This window comes from Pseudonaja textilis, chromosome 2, assembly GCF_049901715.1.
Source record: "Pseudonaja textilis isolate UNSWEBS1 chromosome 2, rPseTex1.2, whole genome shotgun sequence".
Lineage (NCBI taxonomy): Eukaryota > Metazoa > Chordata > Lepidosauria > Squamata > Elapidae > Pseudonaja > Pseudonaja textilis.
Genome location: NC_141991.1, coordinates 54,324,906 through 54,349,268, shown reverse-complemented (window position 1 = coordinate 54,349,268; position 24,363 = coordinate 54,324,906). Strand labels below are relative to the sequence as shown.

The window sequence follows — 24,363 nt, the reverse complement described above, 5'->3', positions numbered from 1 at the left end:
CAGAATTATTCCAAATTATCACATTTCCATATAAACACAATTTAGTATATATATTTACCTTATCTATTCAACTTCATATCTTATCCTAACTTCTCTTTATTACTCCCTTTCCTTCTATTTATTCGAATTATAACTCTTTAACTTTAGATTGTATACATTTTTTATATCCATCTGTCTTATACAATTTCTTTATTCTCTTCCAATACACAAACAGACAAAACATAAAACATAGAAACATAAAACATCTTTTCTGAAAGTTGCTTGATCCCGGGTTAAAACTCATCATACAGACACAACTTCAAAAATCATGTTCCTTTTATATACCATTCCATATCCTATTACCGTTTTCCATTTTCTATATAGCTTCTTCCTTCTTTTAACTCTCATTGTTTTATTCTACTTATCTCATCTCAATTCAAATCGTAATACTTGTCATTCTTTGTCTGTTCTCAACTACCCATTCATCTTTTCTCTTTAAACAAAACTTCTCCTGTACACTGATTGGAGTATGACGCCTTTAACTCTTTCCCCTAACCTAATAATACTTAATATCACAAATAACTTGTATTGGGATTCTGTTTAGCACATCCTAAAATTACACAATGTATTATATAGAAAAAAAAAGGAAAAAAAAGAAAGAACAGCAACAACAAAAGGACAAATTTATAGATATATAATGTGGCTAGTACCTCTGTCAATACCATTTTAACCATACATATTAATACTCATTTATATCTTAAACATTTTATTCTAAAAATGCCTATAATAACACAATCTTATGTACCTTACAGAATCCCTTTTTCAATTAGATTTACCCATTGTCTCTAAATAAATTTTGTTTCTTTAAATCTTGCTTCCCATCATTAAGACTTCTCACCCCTTCCTTTCTCCCTTGCTTGTTCTTCTCCTTACCCTTTTTACCCCTTTGTCTCTCCACCTCCCTTTTCTTCTTCTGCTTTCCCCCTTTCTGTTGTTTTCTAACCTTATATCCACCTTTCAACTCATTTTTATCTTTTTTGGTTGTTTTTTTAGGTCTTAAAATCCCTTTTTTCTTTTCCTCTTTCTTCTCCTCCCCAGATAGGATCACATGTTCATCAAAGTTAGTTTCTTCTTTGTCCCAATTATCCTGCTGCGCAATCGATTCTCCATAAGAACGTACCGCCATTTCTAGAGATTGAAAAAGAATGCCCAAAGTATCTTTCCAGTCTTGTTCTTCCTTTTTGTATTTTTGATATTCAGTTTTGGATTCATCCAAGGATAATGCCATTATAAAGAGGAAAAGTTTTTCCAAAAACAACCACCCGAATGTTTTTAAGCAAAGAAAAAAAAAAAGATTTCCCAAAAGGTCCAAAGTCACCAAACAATCCAGATAAACTATTTCTTTTAGCACTTTTTCCTTTCTTCCGTTTCTTTTTCTGGGGTTACTATTAAATCACAAAGTTCCAATTGAAATATATTTTTTTGAAGTCTTATTAATGTTCAAATGGCTCTTTAAAATTCTAGGCAGTCTGCTCCTTATTTTCAAATTCTACTTCAATTTTGTTTTCCTCTCCCTTCCCACTCACAGCAAAAAAAGATTTTTTCTTTAAATATTTAGAAATCCATATCCCTTTGGCATTAGCATAGTCTTTAGCATTTAGCATACCTCCAATGCGGGTTTTCCGATTTCTCTCAAAGCTGTTCTGTTTGGAAGGAGAGTGAAAAGAAAAAAAGTTTTCCCTTTAATATCCATTCGCTGCTTACTCAGTCTGGGAATGATGTATCTTTAATAAGTATTAAATATCAGGATACTTTCACTGTTACTTTGTCCCGGTCAGCAAAGATCACTTTCACTTCTTCACAGTTCCTCCTGCACTTTCTTTTTCCGGCTGAGCTCTTCTATGTGGCGGCCATTACAGACCACCGCTCAGCTGCCTTCGGAGGGAGATTTAGCCGGCTAGGGAAGAGAGATGCGATGTCTCTCGTCCCTGCCAGAGCCCCCCAGTCTTCACCACCTTCTGCAAAGGTGGCTAGCCCCGAAGCCAAATGGCTCTGGGCACTCAGGCAGTGAACACAGGCAGGGACCGCGCACAGTCGTGGATTCCTGCCTGCACCGAAGCGCCACAAACCAGAAGTCTCGTTCTTCACTAGTTTCTTGAGCATTTCATTTTAACTCAATGTTAAGTGGGTAGTAACTTGCTTAAATAGACTTGCTTAAGTTGCCACCAAAGTGAATTAACTAAATAGCAAAAATTTTTAGTTACAAGATATTCCAATATAACATTTTTGTAAACAATATTATTTATATGCAATCTGTTATTTTAGGTTTAATTGTGCTTAGTTTCGTTAGCACATTTGTGCTCTTTTCTTAGGCTTAGGTCTCTAAAGGGAAAATGGCATGTGTGTAAAATAATTCTCTACAAATCAAACTGCACACTATGCAGGGAAAAGAACTGTATTTCTTCTAAGAGTAAAAGCAATGTGGAGTTTCTTCTTTGTGGATCAAAAGACAATTATACTGTAACAACTTTCCAACAGGAAAGTCTTGCCAACAAGACTCATTAAGACAAAAATTCCTGAGTCAAAAGTCTATTGCTTTCAGGGAGTTCTCTGCAAGAGTGTCCTATAATTTATTTAAAGAGTGCCGTCATTGTAATGTTATTTTTAAATTTTAGGGTTTCTCCTCTCCTCCTTTATTGATTTATTTGGTAGATTAATATAGGCACTCAGCTCATATATGTGACTTAAGAGGTATATGAAGTTAAAAGCATAAAAACAATATAACAAAATATCCAAAAACATACCAAAATCTATTAAAACATTTAAGAACAATAACCATTAAAAATAACTCCTGTAACCTATGAGACATACAAACATTACTGGTTCTCCTGACCCTTGTTTTGAGGTCTTTCCAGAAGACCAGCAAGTTAGAAGGGGTGTTGGTACTTACCTGATATGCCCGTTCTCTTTGAGCTGTGAGGAGCATCCAGTAGTGGGTGGTGCTTCAGTCTCTGCATTCATAGGCTGAGCTTGATTTTGAGGAACGCTCCTCCTCCTCCATGTGTCTCCACAGCGTTCCCCAGTTTTGCAAAGATGAGAGGAAAAAATTCATGCTCTCATCCTAACTAACTAATGGTTCATTGGCCGAAACAAGACCCCACCAGACGGTGAATTTGGCTGGGGCTGGATGCTCCTTGCAGCTCAAAGAGAACGGGCATATCAGGTAAGCACCAACGCCCCTTCTCCTCAGAGCTGCTTGGAGCATCCAGTAGTGGGACATACCAAAGCTGGGCCTGTCCTACGGGTGGGCCTCCATCTGGTCTGGAACCGCCTCGGGGTCTCTAAGGACCTTCTGTAGAACCCTTCTAGCAAAGGAAGCCTCAGCTGAGGCAAACACTTCAATCTTATACTGCCTGATAAAGGGTGACGGGGATGCCCATGTCGCCGCCTGGCAGATTTCAGTTATTGGTGCCTGAGTGGCCCAAGCTGCTGAAGTCGCCGCACTCCTGGTGGAATGAGCAGTGATACCTCTGGGAACCTGCAAGGCCTGTGACTGGTATGATCTAGCAATTGCCACCCTTATCCAACAGCCTATGGTGGACGGTAATACCTTGTGCCCTTGCGTCTTGGGTTGAAAGGAAAGGAACAAGGCCTCTGATTTTCAGAAAGACTCTGTACGTTTGATGTAAATTTGCAGAGCGCGTCTCACATCCAGTGTGTGCCATTGTCTTTCCCTTTCCTGTGATGGCTTTGGACAAAAATTTGGAAGGATAAGTTCCTGCGCTCTGTGGAAAACCGAATTGACTTTGGGCAAAAAAGTAGGATCAGGCCGGAGAACCACTTGATCAGCGTGAAATACACAGAGGTCTCTTCTAATGGATAGAGCTGCAATTTCTGAAATTCTACAGGCTGATGTAATGGCTACAAGAAAAACTACCTTGTATGTTAGAAACTGAAGAGATGACTCCCTTAAGGGCTCGAAAGGGGGTTTTGTGAGTGAGATAAGGACTCTGTTAAGGTCCTAGGTTGGGTACCGGTGTAGAGTTGGAGGGTGTAAATTGGTGGCTCCTCTGAGAAACACCCGAATACTGGGGTGATGAGAAAGGGAACCAACTCCCTCACAGGAGATAACCGTTGATAAGGCTGCTACCTGTCATTTTAATGTATTAGGAGACAGCCCCTTACTGAGTCCCTCCTGTAGGAAGTCTAAAATTTGGGCAACGGAAGGGGAAGCAGGGTTAATTTGGAACTTGTCACACCATTTACAAAAGATGGACCATGTGGTATTGTAGATTCGTATAGTTGAGGGCCGTCTGGCTGCTAGTATAGTGTCAATGACCCTGCTAGATAGGTTTTCCCTCTTTAGGCAGTCCTGCTCAACCTCCAGATGGTTAATTGGAGCCATTGGGGGTCCGGGTGGAGAAGGGATCCCTGAGACAGAGAGATCCTTTCTGATGGGATCCTCCAAATACCCGAACAAAGCTGAATGCTATATATATATATATATATATATGTGGATCTTTGGTTGTTCGGGTTTTCTCCCAGCGTAAGATTGAAGTATCTAGGCAACGTTTCGATGAAGTCTCATTCATCATCTTCAGGCTTCTGTCTCCGGCTCTGTGCTTTTCAGAGTAATGTGAGATTGCAGCTGCTTCCTCCTTTTAACTGCCAGTGGGGTGGGACTTGATTGGGTGGGGGCTTGGCTGTGTTCTGATTGGGTGGGGTGTGTTCTCATTGGTAGGGGTTTGGTTGTGTTCTGATTGGTTGGGGGTTAGCCGTGTTCTGATTGGTTGGAGCGTGTTCTGTTCAGGTGGGGGCTTGGCTGTGCTCCGGTTAGTCTTAGTTGCTGGGGATTTGAGCTGGTGAGTTGTGATCTTGCTGTTTGGCTTCTAGTTCGTGGTCCTGTTGCATCTTCATAGTGGGTGTCGGTTTGCTTCATGTATGGCTCGGAGGGGTTTGAAGTGGGTAGTGATGCAGCTGTAGTGCAGCTTCTGGTCCATGGTCGTGTCTCATCTTCTGAGTGGGTGAGAGTCTGTTTTCTACATGGAAGTGTGGTGGTGGCATCTTGTGTGGCTCTCATGGGTGTGGGTCTGGTGTCCTTCTTCATGTTAGGTACTCGTCTGTTCATGAGGGCGGGTTTCCAAATGGCTGGAAGGCGGGAAGTGTCATCTCGTTTGTTCATGCTGTGTGGGCGTTTTCTATCTCTATGGCTTCTCTGATTATTCTGTTGTTGAAGTGTTCGGTTTTGGCGATAGTTCTGGTGTTTTTAAAATCAATTTCATGTCCTGTGGCTTTGAGGTGTTGGACCAGGAAGAGGTCGTTTCTTCTTTTTGATTGAGTTCTTATGTTCTTCAATGCGTGCATTTATTCTTCTGTTAGTTTGTCCAATGTATGTGGTAGGGCAGGCAGTGCAGGGGATTTCGTATACTCCTTGGTTTTCTAATTCGATTTTGTCTTTGGGGTTTCTTAGGATGGTGGATATTTTTCTGTTTGTGCAGAATGCTGTTTTGATGTTGTGTTTTTGGAGGATCTTGCTGATTTTGTCTGTAGTGCCTTTTATATATGGGAGGAGGGCTTTGCCGTTTTCTTGTTCTCTGTCTTGGATTTTGGTTGGGGTTTCTTTTTGGATTAGGTGGGTAATCTTCTTTCTTTGGAATCCATTGGCTGTAAGTACGTTGGTGAGAGTGTGTAGTTCGGTTTTTGGTGTTGTTCATCGGCTAAGCATTTTGTTCTGGAGATGAGTGTCTTGGCTACGGAATTGATCTGTGCTGGGTGGTGGTGTGAGCGTGCATGTAGATAGCGGTTAGTGTGTGTTTTCTTCTGGTAGATGGTGTGTCCTAGGAGCCATTGGATCTTTTGTATACCAAGACATCTAGGAAGGGAAGTTGGTTGTTGGCTTCTGTTTCCATGGTGAATTGTATTTTGGGGTGTAGGCTGTTGAGGTGTGTGAGGAAGTTGTTCAGTTTTTCTTTCCCATGTGGCCAGATTATGAAGGTGTCATCTACGTATCTGAGCCAGAGTTTGGGTTTGTGGTCGTATTTTCTAGAGCTTGTGTTTCAAAGTGTTCCATGTAGAGGTTAGCGATGACAGGTGAGAGGGTGATCCCATGGGTGCTCCTTCTATTTGTTTGTATTTTTGTCCATTGTAGGTGAAGTATGTATTGGATAGGCAGTGGTTGGTTAGATCTATATATATATATGTTTTCTGAGGTTCTCGCGGTATTTGTATGTGGATCTTTGGTTGTTCGGGTTTCTCCCGCGTAAGAAGGCGGGGAGAAACCCAACAACTAAAGATCCACATATATATATATATATATATATATATTTGTTTTCTGAGGTTCTCAGGTATTTATATGTAGATCTTTGGTTGTTCGGGTTTTCTCCCGCGTAAGATTTGAAGTATCTAGGCAGCGTTTCGATGAAGTCTCATTCATCATCTTTAGGCTTCTGTCTCCAGCTCTGTGCTTCTCAGAGTAATGGAGATTGCAGCTGCTTCCTCCTTTTAACTGCCAGTGGGGTGGAACTTGATTGGGTGGGGGCTTGGCTGTGTTCTGATTGGGTGGGGTGTGTTCTCATTGGTAGGGGTTTGGCTGTGTTCTGATTGGTTGGGGGTTAGCCGTGTTCTGATTGGTTGGAGGCGTGTTCTGTTCAGGAGGGGCTTGGTTGTGCTCAGGTTAGTTTTAGTTGCTGGGGATTTGAGCTGGAGAGTTGTGATCTTGCTGTTTGGCTTCTAGTTCGTGGTCCTGCTGCATCTTCATAGTGGGTGTTGGTTTGCTTCATGTATGGCTCAGAGGGGTTTGAAGTGGGTAGTGATGCAGCTGCAGTGCAGCTTCTGGTCCATGGTCGTTTCTCATTTTCTGAATGGGTGGGAGTCCGTTTTCTACATGGAAGTGTGGTGGTGGCATCTTGTGTGGCTCTCATGGGTGTGGGTCCGTGTCCTTCTTCATGTTAGGTACTGTCTGTTCATGAGGCGGGTTTCCAAATGGCTGGAAGGCGGGAGGTGTCATCTCGTTTGTTCATGCTGTGTGGGCGTTTTTCTATCTCTATGGCTTCTCTGATTATTCTGCTGTTGAAGTGTTCGGTTTTGGCGATAGTTCTGGTATTTTTAAAATCAATTTCATGTCCTGTGGCTTTGAGGTGTTGGACCAGGGAAGAGGTCGTTTCTTCTTTTTTGATTGAGTTCTTATGTTCTTCAATGCGTGCGCTTATTCTTCTGTTAGTTTGTCCAATGTATGTGTTAGGGCAGGCTGTGCAGGGATTTCGTATACTCCTTGGTTTTCTAATTCGATTTTGTCTTTGGGGTTTCTTAGGATGGTGGATATTTTTGTTTGTGCAGAATGCTGTTTTGATGTTGTGTTTTTGGAGGATCTTGCTAATTTTGTCTGTAGTGCCTTTTATATATGGGAGGAGGGCTTTTCCGTTTTCTTGTTCTCTGTCTTGGATTTTGGTTGGGGCTTCTTTTTGGATTAGGTGGGTAATCTTCTTTCTTTGGAATCCATTGGCTGTGAGTACGTTGGTGAGAGTGTGTAGTTCGGTTTTTGGTGTTGTTCATGGCTAAGCATTTTGTTCTGGAGATGAGTGTCTTGGCTACGGAATTGATCTGTGCTGGGTGGTGGTGTGAGAGTGCATGTAGATAGCGGTTAGTATGTGTTTTCTTCTGGTAGATGGTGTGTCCTAGGGAGCCATCGGATCTTTTGTATACCAAGACATCTAGGAAGGGAAGTTGATTGTTGGCTTCTGTTTCCATGGTGAATTGTATTTTGGGGTGTAGACTGTTGAGGTATGTGAGGAAGTTGTTCAGTTTTCTTTCCCGTGTGGCCAGATTATGAAGGTGTCATCTACGTATCTGAGCCAGAGTTTGGGTTTGTGGTCGTATTTTTCTAGAGCTTGTGTTTCAAAGTGTTCCATGTAGAGGTTTGCGATGACAGGTGAGAGGGGTGATCCATAGGTGCTCCTTCTATTTGTTTGTATTTTTGTCCATTGTAGGTGAAGTAAGTATTGGATAGGCAGTGGTTGGTTAGATCTAGGATGTGCTTGGGGGGGTTGTATTTGTTTTGGATGGCTGTCAAGGCTTCTTTTATTGGCACTTGGGTGAAGAGGGATGTGACATCGAAGCTTACTAGTAGGTCGCTAGGTTGTAAGTTTTGTTTCTTTATGATCTCGATGAACTGGAATGAGTTTCTTACGTGTGAGTTGATGGATTCTGCATAGGGTTGTAGTTGTTTGGCAAGAAATTTGGCCAGAAATTTGGCTCACCTCTACAAAACCTGGCCAAATTTTGGATTATATGCATATATATGTGTATGTGTGTGTATACACACACACACATGCATGCGCACACACGCAAACACATGTGTGTGACTTCCAACTTTCATCATAAATACACTGTACTCATACATAGTACATTCACTGTAAGTATAGACAAATTTAGTAACTTAACTAATTTACCCAATGAAACCTATACAATAAATATAGGTATTGAAGCACTTAATAATACATTTGTTATACTGTGGAGCAATGGTGGGATTCAGCCTTCTCCTGAAGTTCGCACCACTTCAGGAGAACCAGTTGTTAACCTTCTGAGTAGTTTGGCGAACTGGTTGTTGGAAGAATTCATTAGGACAGAGAACCAGTTGTTAAATTATTTGAATCCCACCACTGCTGTGAAGCTAGAAAAAGCTTAACAAAAAGAGAAAATTTGATTTTTATTTTGTAGTTGAAAATGTCTCTTGTTTTCTTCACACATATCTTTATTTAATTTCTTTACATTTTTTAAAAAAGTATATGAGATAGCTTGTATCCCAAAGATGAAAGTCCTGGTGGGATGCTTTAATACGGTGAAACAAATCACTTCAGAATAGCCATGATATTCGCATTTAAAACACAGGATAAAATTACTATAAAGGGTATTTTGCTGAGGCCCCAAGGTGCTTAGGAATGACACTGAGCAAGGTAGGGTTTGACTAGCAGATCACAAGAAAATTACAGAGTAATAGACCAGACTGGAAAATGATGAGCAAATTACTTCTACATCTATGCTTTTAAATAAATATGTGCGACATCAAAATGTAAAGTCTGTGAGTTACACAATCAGTAACTTATTCACTGTAGCTCAAGGTTACACTGAATAGCAGTGTAATTACATTTCTAGGAAACACTCATGCCTGAATTTTGGCAGATCTCGAAATAGAAGGGAATTTTGCAACTTCAAAGGTGAATATCATCAGTTTTCTCCTAGAAATGTTTATAGACATGATACAGAAAGGTCAAAGAAAAGAGAAAATTGTCAATACTACTCGTACACTTTCTAAAGGCTATAAATGATAGAACAAACAGGACAAATTAGTCAGAAGGAATGCCAAATGAGAGTCAGACTATGGACTTTTCTCAACATATGCTTAACTAATGCTTGTATTTTATACAAAGATACAAGTAGTCTTGCATATGAAGTTTAATAATTTCAAAGAATATACCACTAAAAATTAAGAAATAAATACTGTAGCATTACTGTGCCCTGAGATATTTTTATGTATTTTTCCCTATATAAAACTGTTTTTCTTTTTTAAAAGCTAGTTATAGTGTGTATTTGTCACAGCAAGACGTTCACATGGCAATTTTCCCTTTATGTTCCTACCTGTATTATTTACAAATGTTACTTTTTGTAGCACATAAGTATTACTTCACAAGAACCATTGTCTTAAAATTCTGAAAATCTAGGATTAGGAAAGAAAAGCTACAATTAAAATGCTTTTTCCAAAAAGCAACTAGACTTTCTTTTAAGAAAGTCCATTTGCCTTTTGGAAAAAGCACTTTGGGGACAATTATGACCTAGATCAGGGGTATCAAATTCTCATCATCATGGTGTCATCAAGTGACATATTGGGACTCCCCCGCCCTTTGCTAAACTGGGCTGGAGCAGGGCCAGCCACAGGCCGCGAGTTTAACACCCCTGACCTAGATAATTGAGAATCTCCATAGACACCACAAATTAAAAGCTAAAGCCCTATTCAGAACCTTTAAAGAGATCAACTATAGGAAAAGTTCACATTCATTTTAGCACACAGCTGAGTTTGTCTTGGTTTGGAAGTTAGGCAGGGTCAGGTTTTTTAGAAGATTTAGAAGTCAAAAACTGGTAAGAAGGTAATCAGCAATAGCTTCATTGCTGTTCCCAAAAAACCCTTACATGGTTGTCTCCATGTGCTTGCCTGGAATGTGATGTGACCTGGAGAAATCTTTATTCATTTTTCTGAGCATTTGTCTCTGGCACACAGAGATGAATATACAGCCTAAAATAACACTGATAAAAATGGTTGTCTTTATTTTCAATTAATATTGCCTCTAAAATTAATTTAGAAGATTACTTTTAATTAGCTTCCAGAGTTTAACACTTTGGGAATTATTCAGGCTTCTTGGAAAATAGTACTTTAATAAAAAATGAAATGAAATGAAATACAGATGAGGAAAAATAACTTGTTGAGACTTGTTCAGCTTATCCTTTAACTAAAAATAATTAATAAAATGAATAAGGGTACTAGAGAAAAGGTTCTGTCCTTGAATAGCTTAATATAGCTTTCACGAAGAAAGTAATCAAATACTACATAATGAATATTTAAAATCAAATTGCCTAGAGGGAGATCACAACATTGCTTCAGCAGGATTAAAATTCAATTTCACCCAATCCCTAAGCATCCTTTCATTTCGATGGAGGTTTCCTTTAAAGATGCTTCTTACTGTTGGCACTATGGAACATGTCAGAAATCTAAATGCATTGTATTGTTTTACAATAGTACTTTTTAAAAAAACACATAATGCATTTGAGTAGTACAGATATCTGAATTATCACTAAGCACTTTTTGTATAAACTGGATTTTTACCAAAGATAATTAGTATTATATTAAATAATTCAGCTGTAATGACCTTAAATCATTAATGTTAAACATATTACGGGCACACAAGTATAATTGCATTTCCCATTAAAACATGGAAAGACTAAAGCTTGCACAATGTGCCCTTTCTCTCCAGACTTACTCACAGTGATTGGAAGAAAGGTATAGAAAGCAATTGTGTCTAACAGGGAGATAAACCAGGAACAGTTTTGCATCTTGCACGCATCCACTTGATTCTACATACAAAATATACTCATCTCTTTTTAGTAAATGTGATAAATAGAATAATAAGGTTGGCTTTCATTCAATTTAGCTGATTTTCCATAATGTTATATAACACTAGGCTTTGTGCTATGAGTGCTTATTTATTAATATGGTTCTTCAAACACTCCAAGATTTTAAAGGAATGCTTATAATTTTGTCTCATTTAGTTTCACACATATATGAAAATCTATCCAAATGGTATTCAGCAAGACTGAATTTATCCTAGTGAGAGTTTTAAGACTCATAAATATTTGACCACTGTAACAAATTGGCTTTACACTGAGAAAAATACATAATGATGGGGACTCATCTGGTAGATAGGTTATATGCAGATAGAGACCATCTGGGATTTGAACTTTTTACCTGACCCATGGCTGGACTGTGTTTGTTGTCCAAATTGTTTTATTAGCAAGATCTGTGCTTCAAAGAAAGAGAAACCCATACTATAAAGAAAAAAAAAACCCTTAAGCTATCTTTGAGATTGTGTCATATGTTTTGCTCATTTTCATTTTCAAGAGGTACACACAAATCAAAGTGTTATAAAAATTAAAGTGAATGTACAAGGTGTTCCAAAAGCTGAAATGCATTGGTTTAAAATGCATGTCATCACAACATTCCTTGATATATAATTCACTGGAGAAACAAGCATTATTTATTCAAACCTTTGAATATTCTAATACCTTGAGGAAAATTATTTGTAATTTATTAGTTTTATGAAATAGCACAACTTGACTTAAGAACATTTTTAATGTTGTTTGAAATGGTAAGATGTGTCCTTTAAGAAAGACTGCAGTGATAAACTGCTTTATATTTTAAACTCATTTGTGCTAAAATAGTCATATATATATACTGTCCATATGGCCCAAGAAATGGTAAAATTAATACTATTTAAAGTCTACAATTATAGCACAATGATACATTGCCATATAAGTTTATATTAACTTTATAACTATCAGAGTAATATTCATAAGCATGAGTGTCTAGATATTGACTAATTTAGGTATGAAAATTACTTTGTATATTAAAGTACATGTACTAAAGTTAAGTTTCCTAACAAAAGCGAATCTGGAGGTCTTTGGATAACATACAAAATAAATTCTTTATACATTTATTCAACTAAATTTTAATTTTAAACAGATAAATATATTCTATAATATATACATTTAGGATGTCAGTGTTAATTCTGGCTTTGGGAATATAATTTGCTTCTCATAAACTGCCTCCTAGTTTCCATATCATTTCCATATCAAAGTATATATAGAGTACTTGAAAGAATTCATACTTTTTCATTAATTATAAAAACATGTTCTTTAAAAAATGTAGAGCATTTCTTAGATGATCAAACTATTGTTAAAAGCATCACAGAGTAACACCATATGACAGAATAAAACAAGTCATTTAAAGGTGCATCTGCATGCCAGAATTTTTAAAGGATTAGACCATACTATAATTATTTCAAAACTATTTGGATTCAATAATCCATGGTACGTATATTTTCAGAATACATAATGAAATACAAAAGGAAACATAGTGAAACATTCCTATTAAGAATGCCAAGAGAGAAACACGTTCTAAATTTCCAAAGTTTGTAAAAAAACAAGAGAATAAAAAGTATTTAAGGGAATAAAGATTATTATAAATTGACATATTTATTTCCTTGTAGCAGAAAAACTGAACTTTATGTATTTAAATTCTGTAAAAAATATATCTGGTAAAAATTTCAGTTTGCTTTGGAAGTAAGACAAAAACAAGATTAGTATCACAATGCCACTTCATCAAGGTGCCTAACATATTACATCTGCATACATTCTTGTTTGAATCACACTAACTTCAGCAAAAGTAATTGTCATCAACACCAACAATACAGTATGTACAGTTTAGTTTCATCAAGTAATTGCTGAAAAATATAACAGTCTTGTATCAGCATAAATACTGACCCTTGTATTCTGGAAGTGCAAAAGAGGACAAGAAGCAGTAAAGTGAGCAAAGTTTCATACCATAGAGAACCTCAACAAATATCGTGAAAATATCTCTTGTCTCAGTACTGCAACTGGTTTTACCAGTCTCTTGGTACTTTTGCATCTATATTAAGAAACATTTTGTGAAACCATGGTGTAAATAAATAATAAAACTGTTTTGGTAACTTCTCCAACTAGATTAGGTTTCCAACATCTAGGGTTACACAGTATAATGTTGGTTTCAGCTGCCTGAAAGTACAGATCTTCAGCATACTGAAGGAATTGTTGGAATCCATTAAAAAGTTTGAGAAACCACAGAGAATCCAGGAATAAAGTTGAGTTAAACATAAATACGTTGGCATACCATGCTGAGTTCAATCAGATTTGAACATGGTCAAAAATAAACAATTCAAATATTATTGATGGCAATAGAACAGTTAAAATATGCTTCATTAGTCTATCAATGCTGGAACAAAAGGGTTTGGTTTTTTTTGCTGCCTAAGACAAAAATCAACAGGGCCATCACCACTGTGCACTAAGGCTATTTGGTTGGTAACATTCATTATGGTTGATTGTTTCCTACCATATAAGGTAACAGCAGATTAATTTAGGGGCACATGGTGTGCTATGCGTCACAAGTCAATTTCTTGCAGGCATTGGAATAGCCTGGCATTCGGTTCTAAGACCACCTCACAATAGGACATGAAGACATTGGACATTGTTTTAGTTTATCTCTGAGAGGGGAAAGCCTTTGTAAGGTTGTGGCCTCACTTTTTTTAAAAAAAAATAACTAAGATTTGCAGGGCAGTTATAGAACTATAAGTAAATTGGCTGCTGGATAATATATTAATCTCTTAATTTTTTTGTTTCTATCTGCATAGCACAGGGGAATCTGGGAAAGTTATTTTAACTCCAAATGCCATTGGGCTGTTTTGTGCTCCAGCTCCTGACAAGAGTGCCAACACTGCTTTCATTGACCTAATTAAGCAGATCATATGAACACAGCCTCAATGTTTTTGGTTTTGTACTTGATTATAAAAACAGAGGTATCCTAAAGATACATTTGACACATACTAAACAGAAATGCAGAACTCAGTATGGGATTATACCATTCCAGTTTATGTTAAAACTCAACACGGTGCTATTGGTCAGTTTCCAATAGAGATATACAAATTATGTTTTCTGATTTATTTTTAATAATATATAATTTGCAGAAGTGTCTGCAAGAAAACAATGAAGCTCAGGAAGCACCAAGAACCCCACAGCTCAACTCTGAGCAACAAATTTTTGGTCCAGTTTTGGTTGCCACTATATAAAAAAGACATTGAGACTCTAGAAAGAGGGCAGAGAAGAGCAACAAAGATGATTAAGCGACTGGAAGCTAAAACATATAAAGAATGGTTGATGGAATTGGGTATGATGAAAAGAAGGACTAAGGATGACATGATAGCAGTGTTCCAAGATATCAAGAGCTGCCACAAAGAAGAGGGAGTCAAGCTATTCTCCAAAGTACCTGAGGGCAGGACTCTAGAACCAAGGACAAATTTCCTGACAGTTAGAACAATTAATCAGTGAAACAACTTGCCTCCAGAAGTTGTAAATGCTCCAACACTGGAAGTTTTTAAGAAGAAAGTTGGATAACCATTTGTCTGAAATGGTATAGGGTTCCTGCCTAAGCAGGAGGTTGGACTAGTAGACCTCCAAGGTCTCTTCCAACTCTGTTATTCTATTTAAATATTCTCTATTATCAGTAAAATTTGAATGCAGTACTATTTAGAAAGATGCTATTATATTGTTTGCAACAGAAATGAAGCACAGTAATTAAAAGAAGGCTCATTGAAACAAGATGGAAATAGTCTGTACATGATGAAAGTACTATGACATCGCACAATGAAAGAACAATGTTTTACTTTTTCCAGATGTGTGAAGCTTTGAAAGCAAACCATCAAATCTTTTCTTTCCTTCCTTGAAAATTGAACTTTAAGATGCAAGCATAAAGCTATGCATTACTCTCTTGTAAACCCTGCAATTTATTCCCTGCGGGTAGTGAATATGTTGACTAAGAACGTTCCAGTCTACTTTTCCAACCACTAAACCAAATTTGGGAACAAACTACTTCAGGCTTTACTATTAAAAACATTGGTAATGCAATATCTAATTGATTTTATCCCTTTCCTGGCAGTGTTTACTATTGTTTTTGTACTGGCATGATTCTGTAGATCTGAAATGCTAGCACCACAAGGACATACAACATAAATTCCATGAAGAATTTTATTTTTTAAATTTGAAGCATTTAATGTAGTCACATCATTTTCTGCATAACAGTAATCTTCAAAATCAAAACTCTAAGGTTAAAATAAATATCTCCGGATACTAAATTCATTCCATTTGAAAACCAACTAGTTCTTTCGACATTTTAAAGACACACAGAGATCAGGCAGACACACAGAGATTTTAATCATTAACTAATCTAGTGTAAGAAAATAATTTAAAACAATAATTTGATTATTTTACTGCAATAAGTGAAAGGGATTTTTCAAGTCATTATCCTTATCAGTGGAATGAAAAATAAAATGTTAGTTGGCAAGCATGTGATAGGTAAACAGAAGGACTAACTGAAATTTATTAAATACATTGATTAATTATTTTGAACAGAATCTGGTGCTTCCTGAGACACATGAAGAGCTCCAATATAATTGAAATAATCAGTAGGATGGAGTCAGTTAAATGAAGCCAGGAAAGCCTCCAAGGCAAGGAGACTTGGAATAATATGATTAGGCAAACAAGTATATCATTACAGATAACAGATAATCAAAGTTGGAAGGGACCTTGTAGGTTACCTAGTCCACCACCCCCACCCAAGCGGGAGACCCTATACCATTTCTGACAAATGGGAGTCCAATCTCTTCTTGAAAGTCTCAACTGATGACGCTCCCACAACTTCCGAGGGCAAGCTGTTCCATTGGTTGGTTGATCTCACTGTCAGAAAGTTTTTCCTTATTTCTAGGTTAAATCTCTCCTTGTTCAGTTTCCATCCATTATTCCTTGTCTGGCCTACAGGTGCTTTAGAAAATAGCTTGACCCCTTCCTCTCTGTGGCAGCCCCTCAAATATAGGGAGACTGCTATCATGTCTCCCCTGGTCCTTCTCTTCACTAGACTAGCCAGGCCCAGTTCCTGTAACCATTCTTCATATGTTTTAGTCTCCAGTCTATCCCAGGGCAGTAGCTCTTTTGAATTCTGCTGTATAGTGCAGTGTTGGTGTGGTATCGGGGGTTTTCGGTTCAATGTATGAAGGGTGAAGGATGTATGTTTGTGTTTATTTTCATGGTCATGGTCATGATGTGCACTGAAGATGGTGTTTGATTTCGTTGTACGAGGTGCAATGACAATAAACTAAACTAAAACAGTGCCCTAATCATCCTGGTTGCTCTTCTCTGTACTTTTTCTAGAGTCTCAACATCTTTTTTATAATGTGTTGACCAAAACTGGATGCAGTACTCTAGGTGTGGTCTTACTAAGGCTTTATAGAGTGGCATTAGTACCTCACTTGATCTCGATTGTATCTCTCTGTAAATGCAATTTAGGATGGCATTAGCTTTTTTGGCTGTGCTGCATTGTTGCCTCATATTTAGCTAGATGTCCACTAAGACTCCAAGATCCCTCTCACAGTTACTGCTACTGAGCCTGGTTTCACCCAGTCTATATGTGTACTTTTGGGTTTTCTTGCCTAAGTGTAGGACTTTTTTCTACATTAAATTTCATTTTGTTAGATACGGTGCAGTATTCTAGTCTGTCAAGATCCATTTGGATCTTGAACCTATCTTCTTGGGTGTAAGCTATTACTGCCAGCTTAGTATCATCTGCAAATTTAGTAAATTTCTCTTCTGTTCTCTCATCTAAGTCATTAATGAAGATATTGAAGAGTACTGGGCCTAAGACAGAACCTTGTGGCACTCCACTGCTTACTTCCCTCCATGTAGACTTAGACCCATTAAGGACTACTCGTTGAGTACAGTTTGCCAGCCAGTTGTGAGTCCATCTAGTGGTGGTGCTATCTATTCCACTTTTTTCTAACTTACCAAGAAGTAGGTTGTGGTCTACTTTGTCGAATGCCTTGCTGAAATCTAAATATATTATGTCCACAGTATTTCGCTATAATTTAGTCTAATTTAAATAATCTAAAATAATTCTGTTCTACTATGAACACTACATTTCAGATGACAAAAATGGATTCTCTTACATACAAGAAGAGATGAAGGAATTTCACTTGTACCACAGTATACTTTTTCCTGTAACTGATAATACTTCTACTTCATGAAAGTTTGGGTCCATCGACACAGAAAAGGCATTGCTGAAAATGAAAATGGTTGCAGCAAGGGACAGTTAATTATCAAGTTGTATCCTTTTTGGAAATATGATAATCTGGAAATTATGACACCCTGACATGATTTAAATACTCAACATATTTAAAACTCTTGAACTGAATTCAGCCAGAAAGGGATGTGTATCTCTAGTACTAAACTGACTATACTAGCTAATTTCTGGGATAATTTGTTTTGATTAGACCTAAAAACAAAATTTCAAAGCTTTTTGATGTGAAGGAAGGAGGAAAGAAGCAAGCAAGGAAGGAAGGAAGGAAAGAAAGAAAGGGAGGGAGGGAAACAGAATGGAAGAGAAGGGGGCACCAATGTGGGAGCAGCTTACCCCAAGGCTGGGTATTGTGGGTGAGTAGTTCAGGGATCCAATAGGCTGAGATTTATGAAAGTGGCAAGAAGAAAGGGAGTTAGATATCATGTGCAGACTATTGGTAGCCTATCTATGATTTTATCTTATATTTTCTTTCAGAAAAGTAGAAAATTAACAAAACTGCTTTAAGGGTCTGTAATTCTTATCACATGGGCAAATGCTGAATATATTTGTCTAAGGAAAAGCTAATTTCAGTGCTGCTTCACAGTACGCACCTGACTTCTAACTAAAATTTCATGATCTGTATCAAGATTATTAGTTCGGAATGCAACAATAGGGGCAAAGCTAAAACATGACCATATTGGAAAACATGGTAAATCTAAATTTAGTCCTGAAGTTTATATTTCTTTTCTGTAGCAAAGATAGAAATAGTTATTTGCCAGCTATATAAACAAATACCAATCCTCTTTAAATCTGCAGCGCTTTTACTTGTTTGTACATGACTCACTGCTTCCGTCTTGCTGCTTATTTTTTGTGCATATATTTAAGAGTATATTTTTTATGTCCTGAAGGTCAGAGTTAATATGCTTAATAAGATAATGGAAACTATTTCACTATTCCATAGTCATTCTAGTAGTGCCCCTAATCCTGACCCAAACTATGCTTTACATTTATGGAAAGCTCAAGAAATCAATCCTACTTTATATATTAAGTAATCCTTTGGACCCCTTGAGATCTACAGCTACAACAGATTTCCCCCCCCCCCTAGGATTGAAAGTGAAATCTTAAAGCCTCTTACGTGTTTAAACAAATGTGAAATAAATGTCATGCAAATAACCAGACTAAAGTATTTCTTTACCACAGTTAATAATTACAGTGTGAAATACAGTGATTACTTAGACCATGTATTTCCTTGAGAGTGTCGGCTACAAAAATCCCTGCAAAACATATGCCACGGCTTAAAAGAAATCATAGCGTGAAATAAATAAGGAAGAAACTCCCTAAGCCAGTTCAAGTACTTCCTTAATGGTAGACTTTCTCACATCAGCTTCTTTCAAAGTTACAGCATCACAGCTTCGAAAAACATTCAATGTAACAAACAGGTCAGAAGAAGAAAAAGGAAAGGATTGTTGCACAGCAGCCACGGTCTGCTGTACTGAAATGGATAGCCTTTTAAAAAAACATATAGAGCATCAAGTAAGTCACTGACAATACTATCCAAGGAATAGATTAAGTTACCCCTGTTTATATCCTACAAAGTTCACTTGCTGTGCCTGTAAACAAAAGCAAAGGTGGAATATATGTCGCATATATAATAAGTACTATCTATACAAAGGAGTTAAACTTTTAGGGCTAAAACACAATTTGACCCCCAGCACAACTGAAGGAAAATAATAATACTCTTCTTCAGTCAGCATTTGCTGTATTGTATGGAAAGCCAACCGAATGGAACATTCCCCTAGACAAACAGACTGAGCCCACAGGATGGGCTGTAAATTTCAAACAGTACCTGATTGTCCTGACTGAAATGCAGTATTTCCACATTAGATTCCACATGACACTGCCATCTCCCGTCATGACCACCTCAGAAGTGTTGCAAAAAGCACACTTGTTCTGAAGAACCTAATAAAGTAGCACATTTAGCAGTTGCAGAGCAAAAGTTAGCCAACTTTCAGGAGACAGGCAAGCTCTGATTCATGATCTCACAATGATTCCCTAATGTCTGCTGGCTTAAACTCTGCAACTCACTGAGGGAAGCCAGTTTTCCCATTTGAGATCTCAAATTACTGCCTTCTTCAGTATTTACATTATTCACTAACTAGCAAATCCAGCTCTGTTTGGAAAGTAACAAATCCTTGGTACAGATGACTAAGAAAGTAACTTATTGGTTATTTATTTCTATGGTTCCAGAACATTATTAGCTAGAACCACAACTGTTTGAGGAATAGGAAACACAATTAATTCATGTGAAGGCAATAGTATAAATACCCCAACACTTTTGCCTAATGTAATGAAGTTCTGTTCCAGAAAAAATATGAGTAATATTCCAATGCTGGATATGAACACATATTAGAGGAATGACTGTCTACACTCCCCATACTATAAAACACAGCAGTCAGAAAGAGCAGTCTGTTATTGAAAAGCTACTCAAAAGGAAAAGCTTATATGAAAAGAAAAAAACAAAGTAGAGATAAACCCTGTATGATAATTCAATCTTTAGATTTATTTTTATCAATCTAAAATAATGAAAGACATGTTGCACTTTAAGCATTATTGCGTACTTGTTATGCATCGATAGTATATGTGATGTATATGTTACATTACAGTATATATAGTATATGTAAAGTATAGGTAACTTTTGCTTTACTGCTGAACAGTCATTCTTTCAAGAACTATTTTGCCTGTGCCATCATTACATACAGTTAGAAATCTAATAAAAGAGATCCTTCTGTTCTTGATGCCTGTGGATTTCATGGAACACTTTTCATGCAAAGTGAAATAGAAAACTCATCCAGATTCTTATGGATTGTAGGAACAAAGATACGTATTTGTAATACTGTGGTATTGAGAAACAAAGAGCCAAATTCAAGCCATTTTTTGAACAAGAACGCCTTTATATTATAATCCTTGTTTTGTTTTTCTGAAAAACAAAGCTTTATACTTGGAAGAAGGTCAGCGCTTTCTGTGAATACTGTGAATTTTTTTCCCCCTATTACAACTTGTCATGTAAATTAGTTTGTAAAGAGAAAAATAATATCAATCGCACTCATGAAAATATGATCGTTTTCAAGACCCTAGATAATTATTTATAAATTCTGATATACATATTCAATAATATGAACATTTTGAATTTTTGATTTTGCAATTTGAAGTTATAGAGTCTGGCAAACTCCAGGCTTTTAATTGCACAGTATATCTCAAATGTAATTCTTTTTTATCCTAGATATTCAAATAATTTCCTACTCCATTCATACTCTACTACTCCTCTATCTGGCTAGTGTAAATCTCATAAAAGAGGAGCAGCAGGTACATATGTAAGACAGCCAACAACTTCAGACTTCTGGTCCCTACCCCTCCATTATATTTATTGTACATCCCTCTTTTCTTCAAGTTGTTTGAAGTAGTGAAGAATTCAAAACTTTACTCATTGCATTATGACAATTTTGTTGATCCTAATAAAATTATTGTTCTCTTTGTATTTTTTTCCTGATGCATAAAAAAAGTTATAAGAAGAAAAGCAGGAAAAGTTGATAAGCAGAGTGTTATTATTGTGTGATGAAAGTAACAAGCTGACAGTTACAAAGTGTAACATTGACAATGTAACAACGTATTAAAGATATATTTTCTTTCTGTTTTGATTAAAACATGTTTTAATCCAGGGGTGTCAAACTCAATTTCATTGAGGGCCGCATCAGGGCTGTTTTTGACCTCGGGAGGGCCGGGGGGGGTGTCGCCAGGGTAGGTGTGGCTAGCATGACATCACTTGTGTTGGGAGGGTGCCTGTGGTGGCCTGAGTGCTCTGCCAGTGAAAACAGGCTCCTGAGCTCTGTTTTTTACTGGGACAGCCTCCTGCAACCCTTTGGCAGTGAAAACAAAGCTTGGGGGCCACATGTGGCCCTCACAAGCTCTGTTTTTGCTGGCAGAGGCACCGCAGGCTGGTCCTTCGCTATTTCCAGGGCATCCTCGTGGGCCAGATCTCAGCACCTCATGGGCTGGATCCGGCCCCCGGGCCTTGAGTTTGACACCCCTGTTTTAATCTAAAACCTAAAAGGTTTTCACTGACCAAGGCATGAGCCAATGTGAGTAGGGCTTGAGGAATGAGTGCAATTAACATACAAGATGGACCCTCTTAGCTATGACTGCCATCTTTGAGCAGTAACTGTAAGTCCAGGTGGATCACAATGTTTGTCAATTCAGAGTCAAGACTAGCTCTGTATGGATAGATGTTTCTTGATGGGGAGGGGCTTAAAATCCAGGCCAGGACTGACCTGAAACCTGATCTTCCACATCCAAACTCCTTCAGCTTCCAGGCACTAGGAGAGAACCTTCATGACATCACTTCATTTGACCTGAGATAAAGATGTAGGATTGAATATCATCAGTGTACTGATAATGGCTGATGAATGATCACATCCAACAGCTCCATGGACCCAGGTATGATAGATGTCTGAGGAAACCCAGAAAGTAGGGGTCTCAATCTCTTCCCTTCTATCAATACTGTCTGGAACCAGACTGAAACAAAGAAGAACAACTACTGAAGCATCATGCATCCCCCCTATCATCTAATCACATCTAATCCCCTATGCTGAACAATACCATGACTCATGATTCTGAAAGCTGTTGAGAGTTCAAGCAGGCCACAATGGATGCTCTGTCATCATTCTGAGCCTATTAAAGATCATCAATATGTGTGATAAATTATATCTCAATATCAATTGAATAGGACCTAGACAATCTGCCTCCTTCAGTGTACTCTGGAGGTGCTGGCTAATCATTTTTCAATGATCTTCACTAAAAAGGGTCTAGCAAAATTTTATTGAAAATGGGTCTAGCAATAGCAACTTAAGGAGAAGTTTCATAACTATTTCTTTCAAAACAGATAGCATTATCCTACCTATCAACCTACCTATCTAAACTCAAAATGGTGAACATTAATTAATATTTGTGCCTCTTTTTTCCCTCAGTACAACACTGGGCTGGTCCAAAGTCACTCTGGACTCTAATAGTCTTATCAGATGCTGCAGGTGGGGATGGGATAACTGAACTGGTCCTACCTCCCTGCCAAGGGATGTCACCTCAGAGAACTCCATCAATGGCGTGATCTGTCGACACTTCCTGTAAGCTACATGCCCTTGATGACTTTTGCTAGCTAGCAACACAACTTTGTGGGGGAAATCACTGTTAGAAGCTTGTGGCAAGTGTAATCTCCCTGGAACAAAGGGAAGATAGTTGTAATCATTCATATGATTCTGGATAGCAACTCATCATGAGTAAACCGTGGAAACTGTTTTTATGCTTAGCTTAGGAGTAGGCTGAGAGTCAGGATCTCACACAACTTTAAAGCATTCAGGCAGGGAGGGTGCTGTGTGTATCGGGGAGGCTGGTAAACATGCAATAATCTCCTTTAATCTCTAGAGCTTAAATTTACTAATAGAGCTTCACAACTTGCTATCTCTGGATTATTGTCCCTAGCAGTCTTCAGAATTTCTCAGATGTTAATGGCTATATCCTATCCTGTCTTCGAGTTAATGGCAGGTGCCATACACACTTGGCAGGACACATCTCTAAGAGGGGACACTCCCACTTCTAGCTTCAGCAATGCAAGTAAAGTCAACCCACTCGCCCACCATTACATCATGGATGAGAAAGCTCACTGTGCATTAGCTAGCAGAAGCTATGAAACCACTCTGTGGAATCCTAATTAGCATAATTTTGAAAATTTAACATCCCAGTGGTGGTATAATACTAGTTGTTTTCTTCTTTCATTGGGCTAGACTTGTATCTCTAACAGACCTACAGATTTTATTATGTATTAGAACTTCAATCAGTTTTCTTTCACTTGTATTCTAGCTATCATACTATCTAGTTTTATTGTCCCTACCTTGGATAAATATGTAGAACTTTCATGAATTCTGGAAAAAGGAAAAGATATCTTAAATATATCTGTCAATTGTCCAAGTCAGTTCTGTATTCTTTAGAGTGACAGGATATCAATAGGAGCATCAACAATTGTATCAACAACAACAAAAAATCCCTATGGACCTTTGGAAATCCATCAGATTCCATTAACCGCTTGGATAAAATAAATTTAATAAACTCCTAAAACTTTGGTTGGAAGAAAATTACTGAAAGTTCAAATTTGGAAATGATCTGATAATGAGATCATATATATGTAAAATACTCCACCCTTAGATTCTCTTTTTGAATGTCTTCTCGCTCTAAAAAGATAAAATGTGTCCTGTTGTATATATTGGATTTTAATAACACATTGGGACAACAGTTTTTCTGCTAGCCAGGGATGGAGATCCTAACTTCATGACAACCTTGGATATTCTCAGTTACCCAGGTCATGGTTGTCCCAAAAATGCTTTTTAAAAGGCAACTGGATTTGTTCCCCCTTGACGACATTTTGTTTCTCATACAAGAAACTTCATTACATTACTATATTTTTTAGACATGCAGAGGTTGCAGTCCAAACCTACTTTACGTAGCAGGACACTTTTACAGAGACAAAGAACAGCTACTAGTGATTTGTCCTATATTGGCAGCAGATTGAGGGAAGAATTGTAAAATTATGCAACTGCAAATGCTCATGTTCGCAAGCATCCCAATCAGACGCCTGGAATCATCACAATTGCCCTGTACTGCTGTAAGAAGAAGATACTGTTCTGGACTAGATGATCCTTGCCTGATCCAAAGAGCTCTATTTGTCACACAATAAGTATGTGAAGTAAGACGGAGTTGTATCTCCTTCTCCTTCAAAATAAATGATACTTGGCAATGTCCCAGCAATTGGAATTGGAATAGGGGTAATTAGATGTAGAATATTATGTAATTTTATCCCATAAAGTCAGTGATTTTCTACAGGC

General features: G+C 37.6%; 1 protein-coding gene across 11 annotated transcripts in view; it reads right to left on the bottom strand.

The window, feature by feature from the left end:
- IQSEC1 (IQ motif and Sec7 domain ArfGEF 1) overlaps positions 1 to 24,363 on the bottom strand; it is a 321,447-nt gene that overhangs the window by 113,566 nt on the left and 183,518 nt on the right. Inside the window, exon 1 of one of the 11 annotated variants that reach the window (XM_087923918.1) lies at positions 19,284 to 19,494. The exons of the other annotated variants lie outside the window; for them this stretch is intronic. Within the exon in view, the coding sequence (XP_087780044.1) occupies positions 19,284 to 19,351 (68 nt within the window). The 5' untranslated portion in view covers positions 19,352 to 19,494. Of the gene's footprint in view, positions 1 to 19,283; positions 19,495 to 24,363 lie in introns of those variants that run through there. 11 annotated transcript variants of the gene reach the window in all.